The sequence below is a fragment of the Manis javanica genome, chromosome 17 (genome assembly GCF_040802235.1).
Source record: "Manis javanica isolate MJ-LG chromosome 17, MJ_LKY, whole genome shotgun sequence".
In the NCBI taxonomy this organism is placed as follows: Eukaryota; Metazoa; Chordata; class Mammalia; order Pholidota; family Manidae; genus Manis; species Manis javanica.
The window spans coordinates 23,868,964-23,884,737 of NC_133172.1; the positions used below are offsets into that span (position 1 = coordinate 23,868,964).

Here is a 15,774-nt window from a genome sequence, read left to right on the forward strand (position 1 = left end):
CAAAATAATTCATTGTAAAAAGGATGGTCTTTACAACAAATAGTTCTGGGAGAACTATTTAAGTATCAAACTGAATTTAGAGCCTTGCCTCACACCATACACAAAAATTAACTCAAAATGTATCTTACCCTAACTCTAAGAACTAAAACTACAACACTCCTAATAGAAAACACAAGGGAAAATCTTTATGACTCTTGAGCTAGGCAAAGAATTTTTAGTTAAGACACTAAAAGCACAATCCATAAAAAAAAAAAAAAAAAGTTATCAAGCAGACTTCATCAAAACCAAGCTTTTATACTTCAAAAGACATTAAAAAAAGAGACAAGCCACAGTCTTAGAATATTTGCAAATCATGTATCTGATGTAGGCCTTGTATTTAGATTATGTAAAAATTTTTACAACTCTGTAATAACAATCCAATTAAAAACTGAGCAACACATTTGAAGAGACACTTCAAAGATGTACACACGACTAACTACAAAAAAAAAATCATTCACCACTACAGAAATGCAAATTTAAAGTGAGATAAGCTTCATAGCTACTAGAATGGCTATAAGACAAGACAGTAACAGTGTTACCAAGGAAAGGGAGAAACTGGAAACCTCATACATTATTGGTCAGAATGTAGAATTATACAGCCACTTTGGAAAACTGTGCAATCTCTTTAGAAGTTAAACTCACCATCTGATCTAGATATTCCACTCCTAGGTATCTACCTAAAAGCAAAACATATGTCCACACAAAACTTTCATATAAATGTTCATAGCAACATTATTCACAATAGCTAGAAAACTGAACAATCCAAGGGTTCATCAACTAGTGAATGAATAAACAAAATGTGGCATATCCATATAATGGAATACTATGCAGCAGTACAAAGGAACAAAATACTAATGCATAGTAATATAACATGGATAAACCTCAAAACCCTGTGCTAATCAAAAGACAGATGCCAAAAACTAAATATACTAGCTGTCCAGAAAAGGGAAATCTATGTAGATTAATAAGCAGCTGCCTGAGATTAGGGATATGAATGGGAATTGACTGTATATGGGCACAAGGGATCTTTCTGGCAAAATGGAAATGTTCTAAAAGTGGGCTGTAGAGATAGTGGCACAATTTGAAATCTAAATGTCACCAAATTGCACACTTAAAAAATTGATGTTATGGTATATAAATTATACCTCAGTAAAGCTGTTGGAATAAAATGGAACCAAAGTACTGCAACCACTAAAGTGATCATAGTACTGTCTAGGGAGGAGAGCAGCTTTAATAGAAGAACATATTTTAATAGCAAAGTGTCAAAAAATTAAAATACAGCATGTATATATGATTTCCAAATCAGAGAGAACAGAAAACAAAAAGCACATTAATCTCAACAGTAGTAAATGGGCATGGGGGAGTCAATAGGTAAGTAGAGTCAACAGAATGCCTAAAATAGAATAAGTCCCAGTAAGAATAATTATAATAAACCTAGACTAAACCTGACAGTTACATAACAAGAGAGTAGGTTAAGAACTTTTTATAACAACATTATTATGTACATGTATTCATACAAAGACAAAACAAATTTTGATTTGATATCACAGAAAGATATCACACACATACAAATTGGAAACTGTTATACTAGAAAAATATTTAACAAGATATATTATTGTACTATAAACTCCTATACAATACTTTAAGGTCCCCCCAAAAGAATTATCTTTAGGGATGAAGAGGGTCACTATGAGGCTACTGGATTATGAATTTAACAATTCATGTGATGACTAAACTCACATTTATAAAATGAGTACTTTTTCAGTGAAATACTGTCACACTAATTACCTATCTTTTTACTGTTCTCCATCTCCACATTCCTTTCTTCTATGCATATGGCCAAATGACATCATTGAAACTCCATTTCCACCAAATCAAAATGAATTCTCTTTAAAATATGTGTGAAGTTTAAAAAATAAAGATTTCAATTAGATTTTTTAAAAAGTGACCTCATTCTGAATAAGCAAGATTATGCAGAGATTACATAGATCACACATTTCCATATTAGCTATGTGCTTCTTAAGGGACAATTTAAACATTTAAAAAATGTGTTAGGAGTGCTGATTCTGGAACAAGGCTGCCTGAGTTTAAACCCCAATGCCACCACCTAATAGTTGTATGGCTTAAAATGTTGCTTACTCACTCCTTTAGTTTCCTTATCTCTAAAGTGGACGAGCAAGAGGAAAAGGATTAAAAAGAAAATAGTACCTACCTCACTGGGTTACTTCGAGCATCAAATGAAATAATCCATAAGAAGTACATAGAAAATGCTTGACACATAGTAAGTGCTTGAAAATTGATTCACTGGTTAAGGAAAATGCAAAAACTTCTTCATATCCTAAATGACGTTCCTCAAAAATGAAACTTAAATAACTAAGAAAGCATTTTAAAATGCAAAAACTTGACAATATTGACAAATGTATTAAGCATATAAACTGTAAATATTTATTTAAATTGAGGAATTCATTCAACAGGAATTCAGTTGAAAGTCTATATGCCACTCACCAAAAGAATGCATGGATAAAGACTGGTATCCTTGAACAGCTGTTCCTACAATAGGGAGGAGAAAAATCAATCTAATAAAATGAGACATAAAATATCAATTTTATAAAGCTGGAAATATTCCAATAAATGAAAGGCTCTTAGGAATCATGTGAATGACCAATTTAAAAAAAAACACAAAATACAGCAGAATGAACTAGTCACTATAAATACTTGATATTCTTTAAGTATTCTTTAAGATTATGAAGTCCCTATAGGACACTATAGTGTCCCCAAATTATTATCAAAGAATCATAAATGAAATGCAGGTATGTAAGTATATGTGTTAAAACCATGTCCTTAATAATAAAACAATACATTTAAAAACATACTTTACTGTGTTTCTAAGCAATCATATAGTAATTGTACAGACAGTACATCACCCCTACTTCTAGGAATCTATCCTATAAAATCTACCTCTAACTTTTATAAAATACATATACACCAAAATCAATCATTGCATTATTATATGTAATTACAAAATAATCAGAAACCAAATGCCCATTCACAGGCAAGTGACTGAAAAAACGATGTTACATCTATAAAAAAAGAATACTCGATCTGTAAAAAAGATCTCTATATACTAACATACAGTGATTACTAGGGCATACTATTGAGAGAAAATGTAAGTACAATGAGGAAGGTACATGTCATCCTTCATGTAAGAAAAGAATAGTAAACATAGAATTATCTATAAGTGCAAAAGAAATACAAAATGGTTAAGCCGGAAATTAAGGGATTGGTTACTCACAGTGGGTAGGTGGAAAAGTGATAGAAAGAAAGAAATCGAAGTGGGGTAGCAAGGAGGAGGGAGTGACACTTCTCTGTTTTTCTTTTACAGAGCTGTGACTTTTAGAACCACATTAATATTTCACATACCCTTCACTTACCCCCCAAATAAACCATTAAAACCAATCAGGATATGACAAGAATCCAAAGTGAAACACAAACAGTAATTAATGAACCTAACTGTATCACAGGTAACAATCATCAAGAACTAAGTAACTTTGGAAAAGTTTTCTTGACTGATAATTACAAAGCTAAAGAAAAAAAAAAGAACTTAACATGAGAAGTACAATATAGCTAATAAATGTTTTGTCCTCAGGGTAAGGATTAGCACTCCCAAAACTTTTATGGGTATACTAGATATTTAAAAATTAAGTAAATACATTGTAGATATTAAGAACCAGATTTCTCACTGTTGGTACAAGTCACAAGTAATGAAAAACTAAAATGAATTCTCTGGTCTTTGATTAGAATCAGAAGTTATCAGTATAAATTTGTGTGTGTGTATGTGTGTGTATGTGTGTGTGTGTGTACGTGTGTGTATTTGATTAGTATACATAAATTTCCTAGCTCTGTCTGCTAAAAAGGCCTAGAAGCAATGACACCCCAATGGCATTACGCACGCCAACATGAGAGAAGATACTGGTTTTTAAACACAGTTTCCCAAAAAAATGGAACAAAGACTCATTGGAAAAATGGTTGTGACCCCAAAACCAGGGCAGAAAAAAATGTAAAATAAGCCTGACTCCATTTTGTGGAGTCAAAAGAAAGTGTTCAAAAAAGGATGAAAATTTGTTGAAAGAATTCAGGAGCCAGCTCAAAGGAGGTCCTAATGGTGAAAAGATAGAACAATATGAGCAAGCAAATCAATGATAACTGAATTTTAATCCATAGAGAAAAATAAATACCTGAGTCCATACTAATTTAAATAATCAAATAAATTAATAAATGGGGGAAAGAGATGTTTGTGGAATAGATTTTCCTTACAAAAGAATTCAAGACATAAATGTAAATAAGTCATCTGATGCTAATGCAGATGATTAATTTTGGATAGAAGTATTAGAATAGCTTCAAAGGAGCTCCTCATTCTACATTAGATGTTTAAAAGAAAAAAGTAAAGTAGATGGAAAGGGAAAAACAGAAAATCACCACAAGGCAAATACTACAGTAATAATTGTAGCAAGTAAGATCCACTGATAAATGCAAAAATTAGTGGAGCTTAAATTTGAGGAAAAAAATCTGCATAATCTCAAAGTATCTCCTTCCAGATATTCATTAACTACAAAGGAAGAATAACTTTATAGAGGAGAAATCTGGCAGGCACCACCTAACCAAGTGATCAAGGTTAACGTAGCAATACATGGAGCTCTTGAAATGACACACTAGAATGGATCTCTGCTATCTCTTGATATGATGCATTTCTGTGGTATTGCACAAAATGCAAACCCTCATTCTAATCATGTAAGTACATTAGACAAACTCAAATTAAGGAACATTCTACAAAATATCTGAGCAGTACTCTTAAAAAATGTCAGTCATGAAAGACCAAGAAAAACCAAGGGAACTATCAGAGAATGGGAGAGAAGCAACAAATAAATAAAAGATGGGATCCTAGATAGAATCCTTGAATAGACAAGGATCACCTAGTGAAGAAGTTGTGAAATTCAAATAAGATCTGTAGATTAGTTAACAGTATTGCACCAATGTAAATTTCCTGGTTTTAATAATTGAGTATAGTTATACAAGATGTTACAACAGTAGGGGAAGCAGATGAGGGGTATATAGGAATTTTGGACAGGTTTTGCAATTTTTCTCTAGGCCTAAAATTAGTTCAAAACAGAAAGTTAAAGTAATTCTCTGTTTTACAATGGTTTGAAAGAGAACACTCAAGACCAGCTCTATTTTATCTCACTGAACTTCTATTTAATATGAAAAATAAAGCTATGATGTTAAGTTACAATTTGAAACTCTGTTACAAGACTGAAGCTATGAAATGGGACAACATTTTCATTTGGTCTTCAGCAGAACATAAAGTGATATCTAATACTTTTTCTTTGCTTCTACTATCATCTTGTTCTATGAAGGAACATCTACATTTGCAAGAAGTAACATGAACTATATAAGCAGCAACAGGCTCAAAATGAAGCTCATGAACATGAAAAATTATTTAATGACAGTACTCTTGAAATTACATGTCTATAAAGAATACCACAATAGTCCCACAATAAAGCTTGTTCTGGGGCAAAACGTAACACGGAAAGGATCATTTGACTGGCAGCTGGAGTCTGGGGCTGGATGTGATGGTACTCTGGTTCAGACTGGTTTAATTTGGTTTGGATGGTTTGGTTTGTGTTTTGGTGGAGGATGGGCTAATAAAAAACATTTTTTAACTAAAAATATATGCACAGTTGATTAAAATTTGCGAAAGAACAAGCCTACATTTTTAGGTGATATTTTAAAATTCAGGCGATTCGTTCTAAATTATCCATTAACTTGGGATACAGGCTCACCCCTTATTATTAAAATACATATTCATAAAACTTTTACAGTTGTGCTGTTCTAGTTACAAATAGCTCCTACTTTTCTAGGACATAATTTCACTTTGTTTAAACAAGAATTCATTAAAGAAGCTATAAATAACCTTTAAATATTTAGCTATGAATAGAGGGTGGACTGGCATTGATGGCTTATTTTAGTACTAATGCAGAATGCTTTTTAAAAGCTACATTTTAGCATGCATCAAGCTAATGATTAACACTTGCAGTATAATTTTCAATGTTAGAATAAGTTTCTCCTTAAGGAGTACTGCTAAAAGTAAATATGTTATTTCATTATTTACTAGCAGGAAAGTAGTCTTAGACAATGAAAGTGTTGGGAAGATTAAAACATAAAATTTCTTATTTAAAAAAAAATCTATTTTTTTTTAAAGGATCTAGACAACCTTTACTTCTCTCCCAAAATATAATGCCAGTTAAAACTGGACCCACTAGGAAAGAAAAACTGCCTATGGAATTGTAAAAATCCAAGTATCCACTGTATGATGCATATAGCATACACATAAATCAACGACATTTCTATATTCGATTCTGAATCATAAAGTTCACATTTTAGAGACCAAGTTTCATAAAATTTTTACTTGAACAAATTGTTTTACAAAATACCATTATTCTTCCAATTAAAGAACTTTCCCACAGGTACATGTAGCTTTTTTGCCAGAGATGATAGATGACAGTCAAAGTGGAGAGTTTTTTTAAATAGCCACCTAGCTGCAAAACCTAGAAATAGTAGGTTTTTTTTATTAAAGTGTTTTTAAAATGCTCAAGCAAGTAATATAACTATTGAATCTAGCTGAAATTTTTAAAAATTTCTTTAAAATGGTCCATATGGTATGCACAACTTCACAGCTGGTACAAAACTGCCCGTATTTAGTTCAATACACAAAAACAATGCATATGAGCAGTATTCTTTGAAAAGTAATTTGAAATACTTCCATTGCTTCATAAGGCAAACTTAGACAACAGTGTTGACAGTATTCAGAAAATTAACAAAACAAGCCAAATATTAAAGTATTCAAACATTTACTTTGATTTTTACACCACTGATAAAAGTAAGAGAACCTGCTGCCAAATTAATTCAGGATGCCTTATTTCATATTACATGTATTTTGCTATACATATTCTAAGGAGTTGCAAAATTAGATTTTAGGATGTAAACTCCCATTTCCCAGGCAGGCCCTAGTTTTTCTGCTGCATTCTGGCAGCTTTAAACTTTGAAACCCTCTTTGTAGTTTCTTCTGATACTTCTGACAGAACTTCTTTTCGTTCTGGAATGGTGGGTAGCACAGGATGAACCATGGCTGGGTGTAGTGTTAAGGAGGGTGATACACATTCTTTTTCTATTACAGTTCCAGAAAAAGCCTAGAAGACAAAAGTCAGTTTATATAATAAAATAAATATGTGCATAGAATCTTTAACCTCTCTTTGCCAATTAGGTATTTCTTTTCATTAAAAGTAAATTTATAAAGATTTTTTGATAGACAAGACTGTAAAATCAAAATACAAATTACTTAGAGAAATCAAGTACCATTAAAATATATCTGAATTAAATCACCAAAGAGAAGTAGATTTTTATAGTACATATGCAAGAAAACAAAATATGAAATACATGTTTTATCTGGGATTAACCAAAAATAGGTAAATAAAAGGTCCATTCCATTTATATCCACACCATGCTGTGAAAAATAACATTTAAAATAAAAAATGCTATTAGGGTGTCACACCTAATTAGTTGATGACTATGGTGGTCATGATGCCTGCTGGCCAATAGCTTAGCTTCAGCAGTAGTGACATCTCTTAGATGCAATTATTTGAGTATTTGATTGCATCTTGCCTCAGTTTTATTTAAGAGATCAGTGGAAACTGAAAAAACTAGTGGAAATAAGTGCCAGTCTCAAAATTTAATTAATTCAATGAAAAGAAACCTCAGGTTCCATAAAAAAGGATTCTTTAATTTCAACTGGATGTTTGTTTGCTGGACTTAATTTGATCAAACTGTAACAAAAATATTATGTACAAAATGCTGGAAATATGACCAAAGATGTATCTTTATATATCTTTTTACATAATATAATAAAAATCAAGGAGTTATTATTTCTTTCTAATAATTCTGGTATTTGGAACCTTCCCCCTGCTTTTGCATCTAAAAACTCACTGCATACAAACTGAAAGCTGACATGTTTACTTTGCTTTCCAATGTCTACCAAGTGTGCAAAATTAGTTAAGACAACAGATCACTTGAATAGTTTAAAAAGCCACCAGCCCCTCTACCTTGCTCTACCAAGAAAAACAAAGAAAACTCACCTCCCTTCCATAGTACTTTGAGACCTTGGGTGGAGTCTAGGTCTTAAAAGAAAAAGTCTACTTGTCTAAAAATTCCATTTTATCATGATGAGCATAGAGCCTTCTTATAATACTAAAAATGCTTTTGAAAAGGAGACAATATTTTAGCACATAAAGATACTGGAAAAGATATTTTCCAAAGAACTTGCTATAACCATGAACTATTTTGACATTAAAAAATTTGTACCGTCTAGATGCTATCTGTAACAGTTCAATGCAAAATGTAAAGCTAATAGGGTGAAATGAAAATATGTTACAGACCTGAGCTCTACCTATATATGAGGGTCATTAAGTCCTTACAAAGCCTAACATTCAAATACTTAAAAACAGAAAAAGTCTACATCCGATACCTGTTCTTCCAACAGAATGGAAGACTATTAAACGAATTAAGATACTTCCTAGGTCAACAGAGATCATTATGCTGGGTGAAGGGGAGGAAATTATTCTAATTATATACATTCCCTAAATGCTAATGATCTCCATCCCCAATTACTATTTAGTGTAATTACTATTATTTAATATAAGCAATAAGAGTTTTACAGATGCTTTGATATGAAGATATATGTATTTTATAGTCATTTGACATATATACAACTGATGTGTATACACATCTTCCCAAATACCCAAATACTTTCTAAATTGAAAACCTGAAATACCCACCAAACACAAAAATCAAAAAATTCACATTGGTATAATGGAAACCATAACACATGACTATTTCATAGACGGGATTCTTATTTTGGGATCTCCCAATATCCCTCCCCTTCCCACACACAAAATTGTGTGCAACATAGGTAAGAGTATATTTGTGTACACCCACTTTTCTGAGGGAAGGATCTATCTCATTCGTTAGATTTTAAGTAAAATTGGCTCCACAGACCCCAAGAATAAAAAATTTCAGTGGGAAAGGCCAAAACAGAAAGATTTTTATCTGTCATGTATATATTTTTCTTTTAATTCAACCAAGGTATTTAAAGAGAAAAGTATATAGTCTAATACTTCAACTATCATAAAATGATTATAGTTTGGCCTTGTGGTGATGTATTTTAAATAAGCTGCTAAATGATTTTCTAGCCAAAACTGTAACACATGCTAATGATGATATTTTAAAATTCCTATTTCACAGAAATAGAACATCAAGACTGGTAGTACTTTTACCAAAAAAATTTTTTGAACTATTTTAATATTATAATACCTGTACTGTGTTTGCTAGTGACTGTGAATGTTTTTATAAATTATTAACTGTCAAAAAAGTACAAGCCTAAAATTAAGTTCTGACTTTTGAGATAAATATATGTATAAACTAAAGAAGCTACAAAATAAACAATGCCATTTCCCAGTTAAATAAGTAATTATATAAAATAAAATAAAGGACAATGAAATTAATGTTTTACAGACCTGGGAGATATAGCAGCTGCAATTTCAAAGGGGAGAGAAGAGCCTCTTTTAAAGAAATATCTTGTCAACTCTAAAAATAACTATGTGAAACTGGGAAAATAAATACTCCCCCCAATGAAATGGAGTTTACCACCTTTTTATCTCACACAAACTCATCAAAGATACTGTATGAAATAGAGTTAAAAATACACACATACCTCAAGTGTCCCTGATAAGGGCAAAAGTTTCTTTTGATGAATTTCTTGCTCCTCCTCTAAAATGCTCTCACTAGTGTCACTACAAGTAGCCTCTTCACAGCTAATGCTCCTCAAAATGCCCCGCCTGTCATCGAAGTCAGCAGCACTGCTCTCGCTGGTATCACTGCAAACACTGTTCTCTCTGCTGCAACACTTCAGGATTGACTTACGAGGGACATATTCTCCGTTGACAACATCAACAAAGACTCTGTAATACCCAAAAAATACACACTCATATAAGGTAACTCATAAACTGAGGATAAATTTATAATTGTTAAACATCTTTTGTAGAAATTAATCTGAGATGTTTATTTAAACAGAAATGTTTACTCAAACATACCTAAAATTTCCACAACCACCTTAAATTTTGTAGCCTCAAAATGATATCCTTTATATTATTTTGAAAATTTTAATTTCTTTGGCCCAATAAAATACAGCAAGCACTTTATTTATAAGCATGTTCTGGGTGAAAATACCTTGATTTGCCAAAATTCTCCATGTAATTTAGGTGCGCTTAGAAAACATCTAGCAATTTTCACTACTTTATAAATATGGATCAGTCATTGGCATTTTCAAACAATAGCTTTCTCAACAAATAACACAACAGAAACCTGGAAAAGCACACTTACCTTCTATTCTGTGAAAAGGTAAACTGCATGCCACATGTACCATAGCTATGGTAGCAAAGTGCTGCCTCAGCCCACTAGGAACACAGACTTTCATTTCCAAAGGTAACTTACAACATTTTTTGACTTAGACATTAGGAATATTTTAAGACCACAGGTGAAGAGGCAGAAAAGGGAAGAACCATGCAACATCTAATCACTTTGGACAGAGCAGCTATAGTAGTGCGGCAACTCCTGAGAGAGCCTTTACAATACTCAGCTAACACTATCAAAATACCTCATTCTTTGGTGTGGCCTTCTGTATTAGGACAACCTTTTCCTGTAAATGTTCAGGTGCAAAAAAGAGGGAAGGAACAGCAGACTGCTCTACACTGTCTGTGAATACACTCACCTGTAAATGTCAGCAGGAGTCCGGATAGTAGGCAGCTCTTGAGCAGAATGACCGCTGCCAGAGCTGTTTTTTCGTTTACGCTTAGCTTCTTCTTTCTTTTCACTGAATTTTAAAGTAGTATTTTTTCCAGTATTTATTCGGACCTAAAAATTTCACAGCAGAGTTATGATACTTTTGAGATATTAAAGCCAAAACTAAAATTAAAAAACACCATAATTAAAGAAATCACAATAAGAGAGGCAATTTAGATTTTCTGACACTGAAATGAATGTGCATTATCAGAGAGGGTTAAAAAGTCCTTACCATAACATACTTTTAGCATTAAATTACATCTTCTTTAATGACCAATCTTAGTCTTCAATGACTTTATTTTTGTATAGAAAGCAAAATACATTTTAACTAAATGCTAAATTTATTGTAAGTTTTTCACATCACCCCATTACTTTGATATGAATTTTTGGCTTGGATCATGCATTTCAAAGCCAACAGCACAATCAACCAAAAGAAATATTCAGTTAGAATATAAAATTTAAGTCATAACAGCAATATTATATAATGTACAACTATTTAAAGGTTTTTTAAATCCTCTAATTTTTGACTAAATTAATTTTGAAATTTGACTAAAAAAATAAAACCAACTCTGTTCAGGATTAAATGTTATTCTATCCCTAATCAGTATTTATACCACTCTTTCCATATTAACAACTGCTCTTCCCCCCTAACATTTCTGAAAATATTATTTATTCTTCCAATTTAATCTAAATGAAAATAAGAGAAATTTTAAACCTGGGAAAAGAATCACAGAGGAAACTTTTTTTTTGGCTAATCAGTGAATTTTTTCCCAAGAATCCACAAAATGCTCCCTTTAGGTTGAAGTATTGGAATATTAAAATATATGTATATGTATTAGAAATAAAATATTTATATATATATGATTCTTTCACTCATTATTAGAGCAGTAATAACTGAAGGGACCTAAGAAATATGAAGTATATTTTAAACATGTTTCATTAGATTAGACATGTTCACAGACCCTCAACTCTGATGCAGGCCCTGCAGGGATACCTTGTGCTAACAAGAGCACTACCCTGAAACAAAGGACTCCCTATTTTATTACTAACCAGCTCTATCGTCTTCAAGGCGTTGTTCCCCTTAGAAAGACACATTCGAAAAATGAATTCCAGGTGGCTCCTTAGAGCAGCACTGGAGCAGAGAGAGGGCAAGGGAATGAGTTTAAGGTAGCCTATCCTTCCTTCAATGAGAGTTAACCCGCTTTGATCTTTCTCAAATACTGGAATTCTATAATAAGCATGGAGAAAACAAAAAGGTTTTTTTTTCTGGTATTAAAAAAAGGCTGAAAAACCCTATATTAGAAGATCTTTACAGTAACCCCGCACTAAAATGGCAACATTCTAAATGATTACCTAAGATGTATTTCTTTACTTTGCCAGAGAAGGAACTAATTTTTATATTCTCCTAAATTTTTCCTTTTTGCTCATGATGCTCCTATTTACTTAATGCCCACACAGAAAACAACAACCTGGTATAATTAAAAATACAACTGATACAGTCGTCATTTTACACATCCTAAATACACCAAAACACCCACAATATAATTAACTCTAGAAATCATAAGAAAACTCTATGAATGAAGGACAGGTGGAGTAGCTGCCACTCAAATCTGATTTCCTTCTAAAACCCAAACAATTCACTTTCTATTGTGGCTTCAGAGAACGATGGATTAATGCCAGCTATCTAGACGGTTTTCCCCCTTTTTCTTATTAGGTAAATTGGTCAGAACAAGAGGCAAAAGATGGTTTTCTTGTTTGGCACTATTAACAATATTAATCACTGTTAATAGTGTTCTTTTAAAGAGTATCACAGACAATGTTTTACACTCAAATTATGTGCAAAATCAGTAAAATTAAAAGTATACAAACCCTCTTAGGTTCAACAGTATGAGAAAAATATATTGTTGGTATAGAATTATCTCCAACCCCTAAAGCATCATGGCCATTTTCATTATCACCATCATCATCATCATCATCTTCATTATTGTAATAAGAATTTGAACCATTCATTGAACAGTTCAATTGAGTATTCACTTGACCATTGAACAGTTCTGAATTTGTAACATCCTTATAACAACTGCTGGGAGTAACAGAGTCTGTTACTTGATGCATCACATTCACATTTAGGTTCTGATCTTCCTTTTCCTCTTCAGAAGATGTTATATCTTCTCCGTTTGCAATCACAGCATCAGGCTTGCTAGTAAAAAAAAGAGAAAGTTTAACAAGATCAAACAAGCATGCTAGAATTTTATGTATTCTAATTTTCAGTTCATTTCAATGGGTAAAAATTAAAGATTTTAAGAACAGTATTTTTTTAACTAGAATTCAAAGTTAATAAAAATGTGAAATAAAACAAAAAAAATTAGTCTTATGACAATTCTGTATGTTGTAGCTATTAAAACATGGGTAGAATACAGATTTGTTTTTAAACTTTGCAAGGTGGATGCTGGCCACATACAATATAAATACAATATGAAGAATACAATCAGAAATATTTAAGAAATCCATAAGAGTATGTATCTCTATTTAAAGAGCTCTAATTAAAGACCAGAAAGAAATTAAACCCAGAGAATAATAACCCATTCTTATTTCTATCTACTTCTATACTCAGAATATTTTACAACCATGCATTATTGCATATTTAAAAAATAAAAGATTTATACATATGTACAAAGATATAATTGTATTTATACATACACATGCATATTTTTCATGCTTCATTCTACATAGGACTTGAAGACCTTTTAAAAATAACAAAACCAAAAATGCAACAGAACCAAAATAACATCATGCAAAAATAGAAGAGAAACATGACCAAGAAAATCACAAGATTCAAGACTGATTTTTAAAAATGAAACAGTATAAAGTCAATCAAAAGACCAAAAATTTTAAGTGAAGTAGTAGGAAAAAAACCCTTCATGTCCTATTTTTCACAGAAACTAGTTACTGCATATGGTACATCATTTAAGCAAAATAATATAGGAACTTCTGTAGTTACAAATTTCATTGAGTACTCTGACAATTCCAAGTGAGTGCCAAATATGTATTTCAAGTAGCACTTTGGTAAAATTTTTTATATATATCTCTACCTGATCAGATTACAAATTGCCTGCTCAGTAAACAGAAAAGGTTGCAAAGGAAATAAGGGTAAATATTTTACAGTAACAAACAAATTCAAACCAAATTTTTCTTTTTAATAAGTCATTCACATATACAGCATTATCCTGACTGTAGTATCAAAATACTTCATTTAAAATCTAATATATAAAACATCCATAACTATTATAAGTCAACCATTTGGTATATCTTATTATTTCATTATATAAAATATGGCTGAAATCTTATAATTAAAAATAGGGATACTGATTTTCAGTGTCTATACACACATGCACAGGCATGTACATGAACACTCAGCCCTAAAAGAAAGTGCTCTAGAGAGTTAGTTATTTTAGAGCTGTAGGATTATTGATATTTTAATACATTATGCTTTTATTTTCTTCAATGAACACATTAATGAGGAAAAAGATTAATAAGGAAATGTGTATAGAAATAAATTCTTTTGGAAAGATAATTTGTCATTAGGTACCTATTAAGTTCACCCAGCAATTCTTCTTGTCTCTCTAGTTCTTCAAGTCGAGACCACAGTTCCTTATCAGCAGGCAAATCCCTAGATTTTACATCGTTCGCAAAATCTGCTTCAAAAATATCTGAAGTTTTTGGTTTGGAGTGAGGTTTATGAGCAATTCGGTGTTTTGCTATTTTTTAAAAAAGGAAAGACAATACTTTGAATAAATAGCAAACTTTAAAAAGGTGCAATCCTAGACTTAGTGAGATTTTCTTTGCAGGCAAGGAGGACACTGAGACAGAGTGGGGCATGATTTTTAAACCAAACAAAAGAACCAAGGATGCATGTCTCTCAGAATTTTGCTACTCAAAGTGTGATACAAGAACCATCAGCAATGGCATCCCTGAAGAACATTTCAGAAGTACACAACTCTCAAGGCCTCCTCAGATCTGCTGAATCAGAATTTGTATTTTAACCAGAGCCCAGAAGGATTCAGGTGTACATTAAAAGACTGTGAAGAGCTCGAGCTTCAAAAGTGCACAAGCAGAAATGGTCACAATGTACCCTACTTATAATGCAAAATTCAATTCAAGTAATACCTTCTCTTCTTACTCAAGAAAATTTAATTACTAAAGTACCATAACAAAGCCTTGTCACAGGTTACTTTCAACTTTATGACACTGCAAGGCATGAAGACCCTAGAGGGAATCTATGAGGGCTAATCCCTGGAAAGTTCTATCATAATTTTATATATGAACATTTCTACTTTTTCAATTGTTTTATCAATATCTATAGTCCTTATGTAAGGGCTGGAGATGGAGAAAATCTGAAAACTTACCAGCTTTTCATTTGAAAAAAAATAGATTTTTTAATAAAGCAATTAAAGCTTTGAAGAAAGCATTGGGAGGAAGTCCTAAGATGCTGTTAATGAGATATGATATTAACAGATGACTTTGTATCATACACTCAAGTTTATAGCACCATTGTTTAAATTTGAAAATAACAAAATTATGTTTCATAGCCTATTAGTCTCTGTAACTGTTATTGATAAAACAGCATTAACAAGTTCTATATTTCAGACCTGGAAAATACATGTATCTTTCATTGATAACCACACACAAAAACTGTAACTTGTCTCTCTGCTCCTTAACATTTAATATACATCTCCTTGATTTCACCTCCTAAAGTCACTTGCCTATTACTTGTAATGCCATGCCAAGAGA

General features: G+C 31.9%; 1 protein-coding gene across 3 annotated transcripts in view; it reads right to left on the bottom strand.

The window, feature by feature from the left end:
• Positions 1-5,518: 5,518 nt before the first annotated feature.
• The window catches only part of URI1 (URI1 prefoldin like chaperone), a 164,187-nt gene continuing 153,931 nt past the window's right edge, over positions 5,519-15,774 (bottom strand). For all 3 annotated transcript variants that reach the window (XM_037021547.2, XM_037021548.2, XM_073226491.1), the window contains 5 exons: positions 14,573-14,741; positions 12,856-13,183; positions 10,916-11,058; positions 9,860-10,106; positions 5,519-7,283 (listed from right to left, as the gene is read on the bottom strand). In XM_037021547.2, coding sequence (XP_036877442.1) covers positions 7,101-7,283; positions 9,860-10,106; positions 10,916-11,058; positions 12,856-13,183; positions 14,573-14,741 — 1,070 coding nt within the window. In that variant the 3' untranslated portion in view covers positions 5,519-7,100. The remainder of the gene's footprint in view (positions 7,284-9,859; positions 10,107-10,915; positions 11,059-12,855; positions 13,184-14,572; positions 14,742-15,774) is intronic.